The 17,893-nt window shown below is 32.7% G+C and overlaps 2 protein-coding genes across 2 annotated transcripts in view; one reads left to right on the top strand and one right to left on the bottom strand.

Annotated features, from left to right (window-relative positions):
* The window catches only part of LOC104766913 (pentatricopeptide repeat-containing protein At2g15980-like), a 7,611-nt gene extending 5,675 nt beyond the window's left edge, over positions 1-1,936 (top strand). Inside the window, exons 3-4 of the mRNA XM_019240976.1 lie at positions 122-276; positions 344-1,936. Coding sequence (XP_019096521.1) covers positions 122-276; positions 344-1,684 — 1,496 coding nt within the window. The 3' untranslated portion in view covers positions 1,685-1,936. The remainder of the gene's footprint in view (positions 1-121; positions 277-343) is intronic.
* Positions 1,813-2,947, bottom strand: LOC104766914 (cold-regulated 413 plasma membrane protein 1). Its single transcript, XM_010490885.2, has 4 exons — positions 2,690-2,947; positions 2,489-2,596; positions 2,329-2,399; positions 1,813-2,228 (listed from the first exon to the last, which is right to left on the bottom strand). Exons 1-4 carry the CDS (start codon positions 2,857-2,859, stop codon positions 1,984-1,986), a joined length of 594 nt encoding a protein of 197 aa, XP_010489187.1. The 5' UTR covers positions 2,860-2,947; the 3' UTR covers positions 1,813-1,983.

Raw genomic sequence — 17,893 nt, 5'->3', positions numbered from 1 at the left:
ACTCGCCGCTTCTCTCTCTGCTCACACGACGTCGGTTCTTGCTCGACACTAATCCACATCCTCGCTCGATCTCGTCTCAAAAGCCACGCTAGTGAAGTCATACGTCTCGCTCTCCGCTTAGCCGACGACGAAGACGAAGACGAAGACGAAGACAGAGTCTTGAAAGTATTCCGTTCGTTGATCAAGAGTTACAATCGATGTGGTTCTGCTCCGTTTGTGTTTGATCTGTTGGTAAAATCGTGTCTTGATTCGAAAGAGATCGGTGGAGCTGTGATGGTGATGAGGAAATTGAGGTCTAGAGGAATCAATCCACAGATTAGTACTTGTAATGCTTTGGTTTCAGAGGTTTCTAGGCGTAGAGGTGCTTCTAATGGTTATAAANACACCTTCTCAGTTCTCCGAAATCACCCTCCGCCTCCGCAACAACCCTCACCTCTCTCTCCGCTTCTTCCTCTTCACTCGCCGCTTCTCTCTCTGCTCACACGACGTCGGTTCTTGCTCGACACTAATCCACATCCTCGCTCGATCTCGTCTCAAAAGCCACGCTAGTGAAGTCATACGTCTCGCTCTCCGCTTAGCCGACGACGAAGACGAAGACGAAGACGAAGACAGAGTCTTGAAAGTATTCCGTTCGTTGATCAAGAGTTACAATCGATGTGGTTCTGCTCCGTTTGTGTTTGATCTGTTGGTAAAATCGTGTCTTGATTCGAAAGAGATCGGTGGAGCTGTGATGGTGATGAGGAAATTGAGGTCTAGAGGAATCAATCCACAGATTAGTACTTGTAATGCTTTGGTTTCAGAGGTTTCTAGGCGTAGAGGTGCTTCTAATGGTTATAAAATGTATAGAGAAGTGTTTGGTTTAGATGATGTTATTAAGGTAGATGAAGGTACTAAGAAGAGGATAGGTAAGGTTAAGCCGAATGCGAACACGTTCAATTCGATGATGATGAGTTTTTATAGAGAAGGTGAGACTGAGATGGTAGAGAGGATTTGGAGAGAAATGGAGGATGAAGTTGGATGTTGTCCCAATGGTTATAGTTATTGTGTTTTGATGGAGGCGTATTGTGCACGAGGTTTGATGAATGAAGCTGAGAAGATATGGGAAGAGATGAAGGTGAAAGGAGTGGTTCTTGATGTTGTGGCTTATAATACTATCATTGGTGGGCTTTGTAGTAACTTAGAGGTTAAGAAAGCGAAGGAGCTCTTTCGAGAAATGGGATTGAAAGGGATTGAGTGTACTTCTTTAACCTATGAGCATCTTGTTAACGGGTATTGTAAAGTGGGGGATGTTGAATCGGCTTTGGTTGTTTATAGGGAGATGAAAAGGAAGAGTTTTGAGGCAGAGGGTTTAACTATCGAGGCGTTAGTGGAAGGACTATGTGGTAGGGATAGAGACAGAGTTGTTGAAGCTGCGGATGTCGTTAAGGATGCGGTGAGAGAATCTGAGTTTTATCCTAGTCGAAAGTGTTATGAGTTGTTGATAAAGAGGTTGTGTGAAGAAGGAATGATGGAGAGAGCATTGAACATTCAGGCTGAGATGGTGGGGAAAGGTTTTAAGCCGAGTCAAGAGACATATAGAGCTTTTATCGACGGTTATGGAATAGCAGGTGATGAAAAAACATCTGCATTGTTGGCTATTGAAATGGCTGAATCACTCAAGCTAAGAGCAGAGGAAGAAAGCTAGAGTGATTCATCCAAATCACATAGAAACCAATCGGTGACACAATGTGGTATGAGTTTTGTCTTGTGGTAGACAATGTAAGACACAACATTACCCATTAAAGCTATAATGTTTGGCAAGGGGAGATTAAATCCACAATAACACCTCATGACCATATCTTATTTCTGAAGAAATTCTTATTCGAATCACATTCCATTGATAGTTACTACTTACGAGAGACAGAATCATACAAAGGAATCACTCTTACATGGAAGTTAAAAAAAACTAATGGAAAAGAAACAGGAGAGTTCTGAAGTGATAGCTTAAAAGATAAGAGCCCAAACGGGGAAGACAACGAGACAAATGATCCCGACGGTGTTGGAGATACCGTTGGCTTTAGTGAAGGCGTTTCTGAAACCACCTGAAGCTCTAATGTGTTCTTGAAGCAAGTAACATCCAATTCCTAAGCAAATGGCTAAACCAATCCAACTGTCTCTGAATGTGCCGGCAATTAAATTAGGTGCCACGACGGCGATCAAAACCAAAGCCACCGGTAATTCCAAGTACTCTAATAACACAGAACAACATAGATAAGCCAAATCAGAATCAAAGTCTTGTTTGTTTGTTGTAATGGCGAGTGAAGAAATAAATAAAGTACACAAACAAACCTTTGGCGTGTTTAGGAAAGAAGAGTTGCACAATAACAGCTACGAACGCAATCCATTTACCAATTTCTCCTCTGTATAATTTTCAGACACAAGTTAGGGATTTAAAGAACATAATAATAAAAGTAGACAAAGTCTCTGGCTTTTGTCGTGTTTATTATACCTGAAGATACCAAAGATCAAGGAAGGAGCACTGAAGAAGATGTAAGGAATAAGAAGCGATGTGAGCATATTCGTCTTCCAATTGGTTCGGTCCAACACCAACAAGTATCTGCATTTTATAACATCAAAATACTCATCAAGATCAACACAAGAAACGAAGTAAAAGAGAGTAAGAAAGAGAAAGAGAGAAGGTTATTATTACATGGCGGCGATAGAAGCAACCCATTCTAGGACAGAGGTACCAAAGCCTAAACCAGTGAGCGTGAAGGTGTGGCTAGCTAGGTTCTTAGCAGCGATAGTGAGCTCGTTGAAATCGGTTCCGATCATAGAATGAAGGGTTCCATGGTCGCTCCTGAACGACTTGAGATTCATCTTTTTTTTCTTGCCTGAAGATCACTTCGGAGAACAGAGGAACTTTGAAAAGTATTGATGTGAGAGGAGAAGAGAGATTGGTGATGAATGTGTTCGGAAGACTTGATTATAAAAGATGTAGTAGAAGTGACTCGATGGATGTATTAACGCCACGTGGCACAATAAATCCTTTTTATTATGTCACGAAGTAGATATTTTTATCACATTTATAGTATAGTTTACTAAAGCTAATCGATTTCTGACGTAGACGTTAGACACATGTCGACTCCATCTACAGATCTACTCACACACATGAATGAGATTGCTTTTAACAATGTAATTGGTGGACGTAAGAAGAAGCAATGGGACGAGCCAGCTGTATTATTTCAAAATTATTATAATTATTTGATTGAAATGAAGATTTATCATGGTGGAATGGAATCTCTTAGCATGGTGATATTAAAAGTCGGAAAAATCAACATCTAAAACTATAGGGTATGTCGGTATATATTTAAAGTCAAGATCGTTAATCTCAACTAAATGATAAGAATATGTTTCAACCAGATTTAATAATGAGACAGAAAAATTAAAGCAATTATTTGTATGGATTCGTTAGAAGTTCTGATACATATACATATCGTATGGTTTCTAGCTTTATATTGTAAATGAATTCACAAAAATGTCCAATTCAAGTAAAATAAAAAATGTCCGAACTAAAAACAGAGAAATACTTAGTCATAAAGAGATAGTAGTTTGATCCCGGATGATGAAGGATACAAAAAAATGAAAAGGTTGGTATTTTGTAATGTCAAATGCGTAAGTAAAAAGAATATACAAAATAAAAAGAGTGTAAGTAAATAGAATTGTTCAGCTAAAAACTATAAAAGGCAGGGGTAGAAGACTTTGGAGAGGGATCAAAATTGAAAATCCAATTAATTGACATGTAAGATATCGAACAAAACAGAGTGGCAGAAGTTATGGTTGTTGTTTTTTGTTTTTGTTTAATTTTATGATTATTTGATGTCGGCAAAGGATTTGTATTGAGTAGGGCCAACCAATAAAAATGTAACGCTTTGTTTTACTATTAGGGACTATATTTTTTCATGAGCTTAAATCAAATTTGTGAGATTTGCCTAAGATAACCCCCTTTTTTTTTTTTTTTTAATGATTGGTTATGATAACCTCTTTTAATTTTTATTGTCCAAATAACTTACTTTTGCTTAATAATTTTCATAATTCCAAAACTCTCTTTTAGCCTTTCATTTTTAAAAAACCAAAATATTAAATGTTAAAAAGAAAAACCAAAATATTAAATGTTAACAAGAAAAAACAAAAAATGAAATTGAATTTTATAAAATTCGTAAAATCAAAATCATATTTACCATAAATATTATTTTTATGGAAATATATAAATTAGTTTTTGATATTATCTATTATTTTTATGGAAATATATAAATTCGTTTTTGAAAATTATTTTAAACATTGGTCAAAGAGAACAAAAAAAACCTAAAGCGATTTTCTCCACTCTCGTCAAAAAAACCACCGCTTTAATTCGATGAGAACTCTGGAGGCATCGTCAGTTTTTTCACCGTCTCTCTTGCCATTCGATAAGAGATCTCTCTTCCTTTCTCGTGTTTTTCTACGTTTTGATAAGTTTTATGTTAAAAGTCAATCAAGTCTCCAGAATTTACTTTATAAAATCTATTGTCTGCCATTTTCACGTCTACCAAAAATCTATTAGTTGTATGTATGCAAGATAGATTTTAGAAGTTTGTTTAAAATATGCAGATTTTATGCAAGTGTCTCAAATATTCGTAGACTAAAAATAAGTATACTATAAAACATCAGAAATCTGTTAAAATTACGTAGATTTTATGTATACTAGGTTTTGAATTCACGCTACGCGTGAGTTTATTTGATATATTTTGATAAAAATTATATATAATTGATGATGGTAATGAAATATTATCTTATAGAAAACTTTAAATTACTATTAAGGAAAAAATTAAATTTCAGATAGACAATTTTTTAAAATATAAAAATCAGTTGTGTTTTAAAATCATGAATTTAACTCGACGTCCAGGCGAAAATGATCAAACTGGTTGACCTCACATATCCTAAACTATTTCTTTGACCACTAGAAAACGGAACAATTTTATAATCATGAATTTATCTCATTTTTCATATTTAATTGATCACTATCACCTATATTTTCGTGTTTTTTATTCAATGTTTTCTTATTCTTCATATTCTTTCTTGTTATTTTCACTGTCAAATTTTATGGTAATTGTCATCATTACTTTTACCGTTCGGTTCTTCGTTATACTTTTCTTCTTGTTCTTCCTCGTCAACTTTTTCACATTCTTTCACTGAAAAACCTTTTTTTTAGACTATCACACAACTTGTTAACCCATCAAATTCCAAGACCAAAATCATATATTTTCTCATAAAAATTATGCAATTCATGAAAACCAGCATAGTCAACACATGCACCCAATTGTTGATAATTTTATCCATATTATTCGCTTTTAGATCCACACGGTTTGAAACTTCTCAAACCAAAATCCTTACTTGCAGAGAAAGTAATATAAACACATATATAGTTAAAACAATATTTATGCTTTTCGTCAATCCTTCTTCTTTAAACTCAAATAACATCAAATCAAGATCTTGCGACGTCAATTCTTATTTTTTAGACTTGAAAATAAAAATTTACTGCGAAAGTATCAAATCATCTGTAAAGTCATACACAAAAACATGTTTTACAGCTCATAAGATATATAAAGCACAAACAGAGATAAGTAAGATATTTTCAAGATATTAAAAGTTTGATATATAATATTTTCTAATTCTTAAACTTTTAAATTTTTAATAGAGATTAAATTTTTAAAATATTTCAAACTTTAGATGTAGTTTAAATATTTGTAACATTTTATTTTTTTGAGTTAAATATTAATGACACTTTAACTTTTTATAGAGTTTAAATAGTTATAATTTTTTAACATTTTTATGGAGGTATTTATAATATTTCTAAATATTCTATATTAAATATTTTAATTTGCTAAAATAAATCAAATAAAACTTCTAAATTTGGAAACCTGATAAATAAGCATAAATCAAGCAAACCTGATAAATTTATAGTTAAAACATATTAGTTTTATTTATAATGGTTCTCAGCCATTGTCTAAAATTTTCTAGCCGATGTAAGATGTTGTAAATATTTCTTTGGTTTCTATAGATTTTACATTTTTTTTCTAAAAAAATCTTAATATATAGATTACTACTATAATTCTAAAAATGTTATTAGTGAAATATCTAATTCTTATTGATTTTTTTAAAGTTCTATATGGACATCTTTAGGAGTTTATAGCTTCAACTTTTTATTAGTATAGATATAATGTCTTAAAATTTCTATGGAGGTTAAGTAATTGTAATGTTTTAAAACATTATATGAAGTTTAAATATTTTTAATATTTGAATCTTTTAAAATTTTCAAGTTTCAATATTTATAATATTTTAAACTTTTAAAATTTATAAATTATAATTTTTAAAAAACCTTTTAAATGTTAAGAAATTTTTTAAATTTAAAAATTATAATATTTTGAAACCTTTAAAATCTAAGACTTTTAGAAGTTTTAATATTTATAACATTTTAAACTTTTAAAAGGTTCGAAATATAATATTTGAACCTTTTAAAAAGTTTCAATATTTATAATATTTTAAACTGTTAAAATTTAAAAATTATAATATTTAAAAACTTATAAAAAGCTAAGAACTTTTTAAAGTTTCAATATTTATAATATTTAAACTTTTAAATTTTTTAAATATTATAATATTTTTTGAAACTTTTTAAAGTTTTAATTTGATCAGATAAAAAACCGGATCAAACCGAATAAAACCTTTAAACTTGGACGCCTGATAAATCAAGTTTTCATGCTCATTCGTTGTTGGAAGCATATTAATCTTATTTATAATGGTTTTGGACCATTGTCTAAAAAATTTATAGTCGATGTGGGATATTGTACATAGTTCTTTTATTTACATAAATTTCAAATTTTCCTTTTTCTAAAAACTTCTGGAAATTTTAAAAATGTTAACGAATGACATGTCAAATCCTAATTGGTTGTTTAAAAAATATCTTAATATAGAAAATTCTGGAAATCTTAAAAATGTTAATTAGTGACATGTCGAATTCCGATTGGATGCTTAAAATCCTAGGTGGAAAGCCTTTTTCCTTTTTCTAAACTTTTTTGGAAATTTTAAAAATGTTATATATGGCATGTCAAATGTCAAATCCTAATTGATCGTTTAAAAAATATCTTAATATAGAAAATTCTGGAAATCTAAAAAATGTTAATTAGTGACATGTCGAATTCCGATTGGATGTTTAAAATCCTAGGTGGACAGCCTTAGGAGTATCTTCTACTTTTTATTAGTATAGATTTAACATTTTTTTGTAGACTAAATCTGATTCTGTTGCTTAAATTTAGAGGTTTGTAGAAAATATGCAGATTTTTTGTTAGTCTGCCAAATGTCTGTAGACTTCTACCAAAAATACGAAGATGTTGTGGTAGATTTATTTAAATTCTCTTTTTTTTATTCAACATCCAAATACATCATATAATCTTCTCTCTTACACCTTTTATTTCAAAATATATTCAATTTTTATACTTTATAATATTTTGTTTATTAATTTTAGTATCAACCCCTCCATTTTTATTCACTATGATATTTGTATTTTTGTAATCACATATGAATAAAACTTATCAATTGAAATAGAATCAAATAATTAAAAGTTAACTTAGATTTAATGCAAGTAATAAGACGAGAAATAGAAAGACAAAGTCTCCCCCAATTTATTATAAAGAAATTAAAACCAAATTACACATGGATATTTTGTGGACTTATTGTCTTAAATATACCTACTATTAATTGAAACGTTTTTAAACAAACTAACAATAGTAAGATAAATCTTCAACTAATCATTTATAATTCGAATAAACATGTGGGTTACTGGGTCGGATCTGAGATTTTTCATTTTTAACAATACAGTAAAACCTCTATAAATTAATAAAGTCGGGACCATGAAATTTTATTAGTTTATAGAGGTTTTAATTTATCGATAAATTAATAATTATTGATTTATCGATAAATTAATATTTTATTAATTTATGAAGAGATTTTTAATTTTCATAATTTTAAATTTTGTATTACAAAATAAGATACTTTTGTTATTATTCATATTTGTAAAGAATTTTCTTAATTTATAATCTTGTTTATCGTAATTGCTAAGTTTAAAGTGTAGGTAAAAATGATAGATGTTAGAAGTTTAGAGTTTATAAGAAATTGCTACTAGTATCATTCATGGTAATGATGAAGTCGAATAAGATATTGCGGTAGTTTTAGAACCAATTACATATAAAAAAACAATTATCACATTTATAACTCTTTACAATTTTTGGATGCGATTTGAGAAAACGACAATGAAAAATATTAGAGATGAGCTCCAATAAAAATACAAATTCAAGAATATGCAAACAACAATATAGTCATATTTCATTAGATTTTCTTAGATATATATATATATATATACTAATATTATATGATTATTAATTTATGATATTGATGGGACCATATTTTTACATAGGATTTCCAAAAAAATTATTATCTTATTAATTTATCAAAATATGTCATTTTTTATACCGGTCCAACTCATGACCAAATTTTTTTATTAATTTATAGCGAGTATTAATTTAAAAAATATTAATTTATAGAGGTTTTACTGTATTTTGCGTCCTCTTTAAGAAATTTGTGTTCCGACTTCCGTTGAAAAATATACTAATGTTATGGTGGTCAAAAACATAGGCAATAATGTCTTTCATTGTTCCACCATCAACAGTCCGTGATTAAACAACTCATTCATAATTTATCATCAATGTCTCTGTTGAAAGCCTATATGCAATAAATTACATTTCATTAGAAATCATTATTGTAAAGACCTGATAAAGAATTTTTTTTTGTGTATGCCATTAAACATAAAACATCTAAAACTAAAATTTTTGATGTACCATGTAAATGAAATTATGATTATGTCCGGCCTATTTATGGTAATACAATGAGAAATAGTGGATGTGACAAAAAACGGTTAATTCGTATAATTAAAAAAATTGTACTTAAACGATTTTTTTTTAAAAAGATACACTATGTGATATGTAAAGAACTAATCTGAGATGGATATTTTGAGTTTTTTAGGTATTTTTGAAAATATTTTTCAGAGTTTTTGAGAATTATAATTTCCACTAACTGTAAAAATTAAATATTCAAATGGAGATTTTATATATTTCGTGAAGTAATGAGCCACTTTGGAACAACTTTGAGAATTTTGGTATTTTTGAAAACAGTTAGATAGTTTTTTTAAATTCTATTTATTTTTGGATAATTTCAACTAACTAAATAAAAATTAAATATTTAAGAAGAATTTGGATATTTCGTCTAAATTTCTGACCCATTTTCTAATAAAAATATTTCCTAATGAGTAAATATTAAAAAAAGAACAATCATAGGATATAAATTTTTTGATAGATATAGGATGAGAGGAGACGCAACATGACAAGACAGAACATGACAAGACAAAATGGGACGGGAAGAGACGTGTTTCCTATTCCAAAGTAGATACTTCAAGGTTATATATGCATAATAATCCAAATTGAAACCAAATTCAAATACTATATTTGGATTTTATACCAATATTGTACAAATATTTAAATTATATATTTAAAATGATACAGTAATACCATATTTTAATTAATGAATTTAAAATTTATATAAAAGTATTTTGTCCATGCTGTAGCACGGGGTTACTTCTTAGTTCAAGTATATTGCAACTTTTTTATAAGCTAGACAAAATTAAATTATAATTTTTGGTATCTAAATCATATATATATATATATATAAATGTTTCCAATGCGTATCCGCTTTCTATTTTTTTTTCAAATCCGTTTCTTCGCTTCCAATCGCTTCTGCTTTCACGTACCCGTTTCTGATTCCATGCAGCTTAGCTAGTAAGTCATTAATCTTTTATTATTAACTAAAACTAAAAGAAACGCACATCACTTAATTAAGTGATGAATATGAGATAAATATATGGTTACCTTGTAAAACGATCCGACCCGTTTTTTTTAATATAATAATAAACTAGTGATCCAAGACCCATATTCATAAACAACCTAACCACATTCAAACCAAACAACGGAAATAACCAAATATTAAACCAATTAATTAAATAACCAAAACAAATAAATCAATAACATATATCCAAACAAATCCATAGTATAAACCAAGTTATAGAACAATGAACCAGTAACCTAAACAACCGTTCTAGACAACTACATTACATTCTAGCAACCTAACAATAGCATAGAACAAAACAACCGAGCCTCTTAAACATCATTCTCTTCATTGCCTTGATTCCACGATCATATTTTGCCTTTACCTGCACCACAAATACCAATTGAGATGCATGAGTATTATCATAAATATTCAGTGAGTCAATCCTCCCATCTACTAGGCTATACACACAAGCAATTGAGAATACAATGACCATCACACATAGGCCTGGCGTTCGGATATTTCGGATTGGATTTGGATCTGATATTTCGGTTTCGAATTTATAATTCTAAAATCCGTTCGGATATTATCAAATTTTGGGTTGGATTTGGATCAGATTTTTCAAAGTCGGAATCGGTTATCCAAAGTACTCAAAAATCCAAAATTTTGTGTCCAAATCTATTCAAACTACTTGAAAAGAACCAAAATATTTTTACCTAAATATACTCAAAAATAGTTATAATACATGAAAATATTTAAAATATCCAAAAACTTAAACATTTAGGCATATAAGTTATTACAAGTATAAATATTACTAAGATATTATTACTATATACTTATATTTTGGGCATGATTGGATATCCATTTGGATTTTGGTTCGGATCGGATTCAGATTCGGATTTTTGGATCTTGAAATTTAGAATCCGTTCAGATATTTTAATTTTTCAGTTCGGATCGGATCAGATATTCACACAACAAACATTACAAACAAACCAGGAGGTTGATGTCGACCAACACACTATTTGTGTCGATCGACCCGGACAGAAGTTGCGTCGACCGAGACAACCCCTGTGTCGATTGACGCATGCTTGACATTTAGTGAAAACCCTAATTTGCATCAACCGACATTTCCCCATGGCATCAATCGATGCTCACAAGTTTTATCGCGCCGTCCTTGCATTGTGTCGATCGACACACTCATTGTGTCGATCGACGCAGATGCCGAGCATCGTTCTCCTCGAAGCTCCACGCCATATCTCTGTTCCTAAACGCACCAAACTTGATCCAAAGCCACAAAGGAGTCTCACAAAGCCTCAAGTACTATGAAACACTTCAAAAAACCAAGGAATCAACCACATAACACATAAACACGAAAATCAGAGAATCTCAAGCTTAGATAAGTCATGGTCATGCACTCACCTTTGCAATAAGAAGATTCTGAATCAAAAACCGAGAAAACACACTTCGAGCAAGCTTCTATCACGATCCTAGCCTCAGATCTCCCAAGAACATCTAGAAATCTCCAAAAACTAACAATAACTCTCAAGAACACTTTTCTCTCCTCTTTTTCTCTATGAAACGACAAATAAACGGCTGTGTAAACCCTCAACTCGACTTTCAGCTTATAAACCCTGGTTTAGGACTTATCTTAACCCAAACTGCTAGTCGTGGGCATTCGGGTAATCAGGTTCGGGTTTTCGGGTTTTTGGGTTTACACATATAGAACCCGATCGGGTTTTATATACTATCGTGTCGGGTTCAGATCAGGTTCTTTCGGGTTTGGGTTTTGTTCGGGTATACCTGAAACTCGAAGAAACCGATTGGATTGTCCAAAACCCGATCAAAACCCGATCAAGTTTAAACACCTAATGTGAATAACAAACACTTAACCTGAAATTTAAGCACTTAAACTCAATGTCAAATGTTCAAAGCAAAAGAAAAAAGAAATTTAAGTCTTCCAAAACATTCTACAAATAATTGAGAAGTTCAAGTATTCGAAAATAAAGAGAAAATCAACTTGAAATCTTCCAAAACAGCTTCTTTCATTCTTTGGTTCACTTCTCTTTTGCATCTTCCCTTTTGTGATGTGAATAACTTAAGGTCCTTCTGAATCAGTTTCAAACTCTAAAAAAAAACAATTACAAGCATTGAGAGATAAGTTTATATTAACACCAAAAACTTTTAGATAGTAAGCATTAAACAAGATAAGAAACAAACCTCTTTCAAGCTCATCCTCAAACTCAAAGTCAGCAAGAATCAGTGCATTTCTTGTAAGCACTGTATCTTCAAACTTGAGGTCTTGCTTGAGCCATTGTTTTGTACATATCGAAATCTCAACCATATAGTGTGTGAGACAACTTCTATATGGGTTGATTAGCCTTCCACTAGTGCTAAAAGCACTTTCAGAAGCAACTGAAGACACCTGCATAGCAAATAAATCCCTAGCCATCTGAGATAAAATGGGATACTTGCCACTATGGACTTTCCACCAAGAGAGTACATCATACTCAATTCCCATCATCAAATCACGATTCTCAACTTCTTCCTTGAGATAAGTATCCAATTCATTTGTGTTTCTAACTCCAATCCTCTTAAGCAGCGTATCATACTTATAGTCCACTGGGTTGTAGCCATCAAACTCATCCTCCATCGAGTCAAATACTAGGTCTGCTTGTCTCTCTTGCGTATTCTGAGTTAAGGACTGAGACTGAGAAAGTTCCTCATTTGCTTTTGCATTGGATCTTGTAGAATACTCTTTATACATATCACGAACGATATTTAGAACCGAATCATACAATGTCTTAGCTGTTAAACTCTCTTCCCCATATAGCTCCTCAAAACACAAATTTGCATATTGCATCTTCATTCTCGGATTGAAGACACTGACAATAACTAACATCTTGTTGATGTTATGCAGGCCATCCCAATACTTGTCGAATTTGTCAAACATCTTCTCTGCATTTACTTTCACTTCACTATCAACATTATTACAAAGCAACTGAAGCTTCATTGCTATGTTAACTATCTCACTATAACACTTAAATGCATTCATAGTAGTAGAGGCGGATACAACCAATGTCGCATGATAGAAGACATTTAGAAACTTCACTAACTTTTCAACTTTACGCCAATCATTTTTCTGAGGAGGTCCAATCCTTTTCACTCCATTTTCAGTCTCTAAAAAATGATCATTATACAGTTTATCTTCAAACTCCATCCTATCAAATGCTCCTTTGAACTTTATTGCCCTAGTCAACATCAAAAATGTCGAATTCCATCTATTGCAGACATCTAATGGCAAACTTTCCTTTGAAAACCTACCAGAATCGACTCTCATCTGAAATGACTTCCTCCAATTTAGACCCGCTCTAACATATGAGATTGCATTGCGAACTGCAGCCACACTTGAATCAATTTCAGTCATACCGTCCTTCACTATCAAGTTAATGATATGCCCATCACATCCCAAATGCATAAAGTCCCCCTCAAGAACCAGAGAATCTTCACTCATTAAAGAGAAAGCAGACTGAAACTGACTCAAAGCACTAGTATTAGCTGTTGCATTATCAACATTAATAATAAACAGCCTTTATATCCCCCATTCAGCTAGACATTTCAGCAGTGTATTGGCGATTGTTTTACCTCTGTGATCTTCAACATGCTTGAATCCTATAATTACCTTCTTAAGACGCCAATTCTTATCAATGTAGTGTGCAGTTATAACCATATAACTTGAACCCGTGAATAAAAAAAACATTGATAAGCATCTTCACTAATTGAGTAAAAACATTGATGAGAATATATTGAAAGTTTGATTAAAAAAAAAACAGTACCGGTTACAGAGGAAACCCATATATCAGTTGTTAGTGAGACTCTTTGGTTGGTAGTGAGAAACCATTTTTTAAGAGTAGCTTTCCTCTCAGCAAACATCTTTACTACATCTCTTCCTGCTGTCCTTCTTGAATGCGGCTTGTATAGGTTTACCTAAGTAGAAAAAATCAATTAGAATCATGTATATTAGAGACATGTATATTAAAACAAGTCGCAAAATAAGATAGAAGCATCACCTTGTTGCAAAAGTGTTTAAGTGCCATTCCTTTTACAAACGACAATGGTAAATCTCCTATCACCACCATTTCATTCAATGTTTCTCTAAAAATATGCTCAGGCACTTTTTCTGAATGTAAAATTCCCATCTTTATTAATAACTTGTTGACCTTCGCTAAGATTTTGACATTCTTCCCATGCTTTGTATGCCTTGCAGATTTTTAGATGATTCCACAAGGTTTTTGTCCCTGATTTTGTTGGACAACTCAACTCCTTTCCACAATAGTTGCAGTTACCTTTGTCATGGTTGTCCTTCAATCTTGTGAAGTGTTGCCACACATTTGATCTTGGGTTGAGAATCTTTGGAGACTTAGACTCAGGTTGCTCAGACTCGGAACCGCTGTTGCGTGTTTGTTTCTCTTTCCCCCTTCGGTTAGACTCAGGTGTTAAAAACTCTTCTTCTTCGTGTATATCTCTCTCTTTATCATCAAAAATTGGAGATGATGAGTCCATCTGCACATTCAAACCAAAACGCATCATCAATAACAATAATCATCAAGCAAGGCTCGGCCAAAAATTAAGCCGCATCATCATTAACAGTCAAAAATTGTATCCGTATAATTGCTTAAATAACAGTCAAGAAAACAGTTTCTCCATCAAAAAGAAAAAGCGTCATAAACAAATACTTGTCAAATTGTAATCAATCAAAACCAAGTTGCTTCACAACAAAAGACAAACACTTCACCATCAGAGCAAGAGCAAAGAACAAGAACATAATATAGGTTCAAAAGATGCAGAGTAAGAAGACAAACCTTCGATTTCCTTCGTGAAGTTTCAGAAGGAGGAGAAGATGCGACAACTCTTGGTGTTTCCAGTTTGAATAATTGGGGATGATCTCTATTTTAAATAATTGGAGATGGGAAACCGAACAGACTTGTAGAAAAAATAGGAAGAATCGAAATTAGGGATTTTAGTTTTAGGGATTTAGGGATTTAGGTATATAATATGTAATGTGTGTATTATGTTCGGGTATCGGGTTTTCTTTTTGGTATCGGGTAAAATCCGAACCCGATCGGATATCCGATCATTAAACGTATTACACCCGATTGGGTTTTACACACTACCCAAACCCAACCCGAACCCTCTACTTCGGGCCGGATTTGGGTTCAGGGTAATATGCCCAGAGCTATAAACCGCTCTAATTCGACGATTTAAAACAAACCGATCGAACCCGATATAGACTGTGTCGATCGATGCACCTACTGTATCGATCGACACACATCTCTAAACAAACCAAACCGGTTTGCAGATGTTACACCTTTTACTGTCATAAAATTATCTTTTGCATGTCTTCCATTAGAGCTCTATGAAATAATTGATGTTAAACAGTGAGGATGATGTAAAAATATAATAAAAACTCATGCTTTGAATGCGTGTGATTATCATAAAAATATGCATGAGAGAGGTAGACTTGCGTTTCACTTGCTTTGCATGCGTGTGATTATCATTCTCTCTGCCTTATATCTTTCAGAATGTATCATGTGTCCTTCTGACAACCCGTCCCGTAGACCCCACTAACCCTCTGCTAGCTGCCTCCATGAACCTCAAGCTGACCCTACAGGGAATCGATCCTAACCTTTCACCATGGAAAGGAAATCACATCCAAATCCACCAATAGGTTATTGGTGCGCCAAGCGTTTCTCGAACTCTGGTCCCACCCTTTAACAACCTTTCCACAGTACAAGCTGTCACCTACTGGTGGATTTGGATGTGATTTCCTTTCCACAGTGAGGGGTTAGGATCGATGCCCTGTAAGGCCAGCTTGGGGTCCATGGAGCTGCTAGTGGCGGACTAGTGGGGTCCACGAGACGGGTTGTCACAGTCCTTAACGTCCTAGTTTTTGATATTCAATTAATTGAAAGAATTCAATTTGATTTAATCCACATTATTTTATATTCTTTATTCAACACCCTCATTGTAAGGGTTCAACAATTGTATAATTTATTCAACAACACCGTTGTACATAGTCTAAGTCTTAGAGTGTTGAATTTATATTTCAACTGTCGAATCTTCACAATGAGGCTGTTAAAAAAACTGAGTATTAATTGGGGCCACACTTGCCACATGTCAAGTATTAATTGGAGTGTTATTTCACACACATGTTCGGCGAATGAAGGTTTTTTTTTAAGATTATGACACTTGTTAAATTGTAATTCGCGGTTCTGATTTTAGAGATTTTTATCTCATCCTATCTATTTAGGATCAATTATTATATAACAAATAAATTTTTTTATATAAAAATTAGATAAAAAATCATAATTTTTAAACTCTATAAATAGACACTTGGTTCATTTTTTTTTGTCAACCAAACACTAATTAGAAAAGAACTCCATGATTGGTAGCCCAAACCGGAAGGAAATTATTTACAAAAGAAAGTGCAGAAATTACAGTTCTAGACGACCGTGCAAGGCAATCCGCCTTCAGATTCAAGGAATGTAAAATCTTCGACAAGGAGAAAAGTGGAAAGCCGCCCTTAGCATATGGAAATCGTCTAAGATATTTGATAATGCGGGCCAATCTTCAGGAGATTGGATCATTGCTACTAATTCTGAACAATCTGTTGCAAAGCACTAACAGCCAACTCCGTTGGCAAGGAGGCACTCATTTCCCAAATTAGAGCCTCTAACTCTGCATGAAGCGGGGAAAGACTTTTCCGAAGACATCGAGCACCCAACAAAAGGGTCTTAGCATTGCCATTATCACACCACCACCCCAAACCAGAGTTGGGGTCGGATCCTTTCCAGGATCCATCTATTTGACAACAAAGATCCTGACTCGAGACACTTGGTTCATTTCATTTAGACACATAAAAAAAAAATATCATTTCTAACATAATTTTCTTATTATTCTCCAATAAACTCTTGTTTTCCATCTTTGATTTTTTTTTTTGTCAAATGGATTTTAAAAATAATCCTATGCAAAATTCCACTAATTTTCTTTTTCCGTATCCAAATATTCCAACAATAATTCTACGCAAAATTCTACTAATTATTATTTTTCCTGTCCAAATCATAGCAATTATTAATGTAAAAATCCTTCTTTCAACCAACCTCAAAATATTCCAAATTATGGTTTTCCACCAAATTTTTCTATGCCATCATCTGTTCCAAACTATCATTAATATTATGGATTGATGATGCCATATTCATCTCAACCACCTCCTCCAATTAATAATGAGAATGTTCTTAGATCAATTGAATTTCCTGGATTTTCTACTCAAATGAATCTTGAAGGGATAAGCGGTCCTGATGAAGCCACTCCAAATTCATTAGATTCAACTTCTACTCGTCAGAAAAATCCCAAATGGACAACTGAGTATAATTTGGTTTTATTGAGTGGATGGATTAAATGTGGAACATACAGCATTGTTGACAACATTTTTTGTGAACCAACGTTCGTATAATATGGCATACTATCTAGCCAACAGTATCTATCCTTCGTATCCAACTTTCGTTAAATCAATTCGACAAGTTATTCGCACAACATCAAGAAGGATGTCAGAATGACATCGAACGTGCATTTGAAGTCTTATAAGCTCGATTTAAAATCATTCGCGAACCAGTTCCTATGTGGGACATAACCGATTTGGCTATCATCATGCGATCATGTATCATATTGCTTAATATTATTGTTGAGGATGAACGAGATACATATGCTCAACATTAGACTGATTATGATCAATCTGAGGCAAGTATTCTAGTACATCACAACCATTCTCAACCGAGGTGTTACCTGCATTTGAAAATCATGTACGAGCTAGATCCGAGTTACGTGATTCAAGTGGGCATCATGAATTGCAAGCAGATCTAGTCAAACACATCTAGGCAAATTTTGGAATGTT

This window comes from Camelina sativa, chromosome 19 (genome assembly GCF_000633955.1).
Source record: "Camelina sativa cultivar DH55 chromosome 19, Cs, whole genome shotgun sequence".
In the NCBI taxonomy this organism is placed as follows: Eukaryota; Viridiplantae; Streptophyta; class Magnoliopsida; order Brassicales; family Brassicaceae; genus Camelina; species Camelina sativa.
This window is presented reverse-complemented; position numbering and strand designations above follow the sequence as displayed.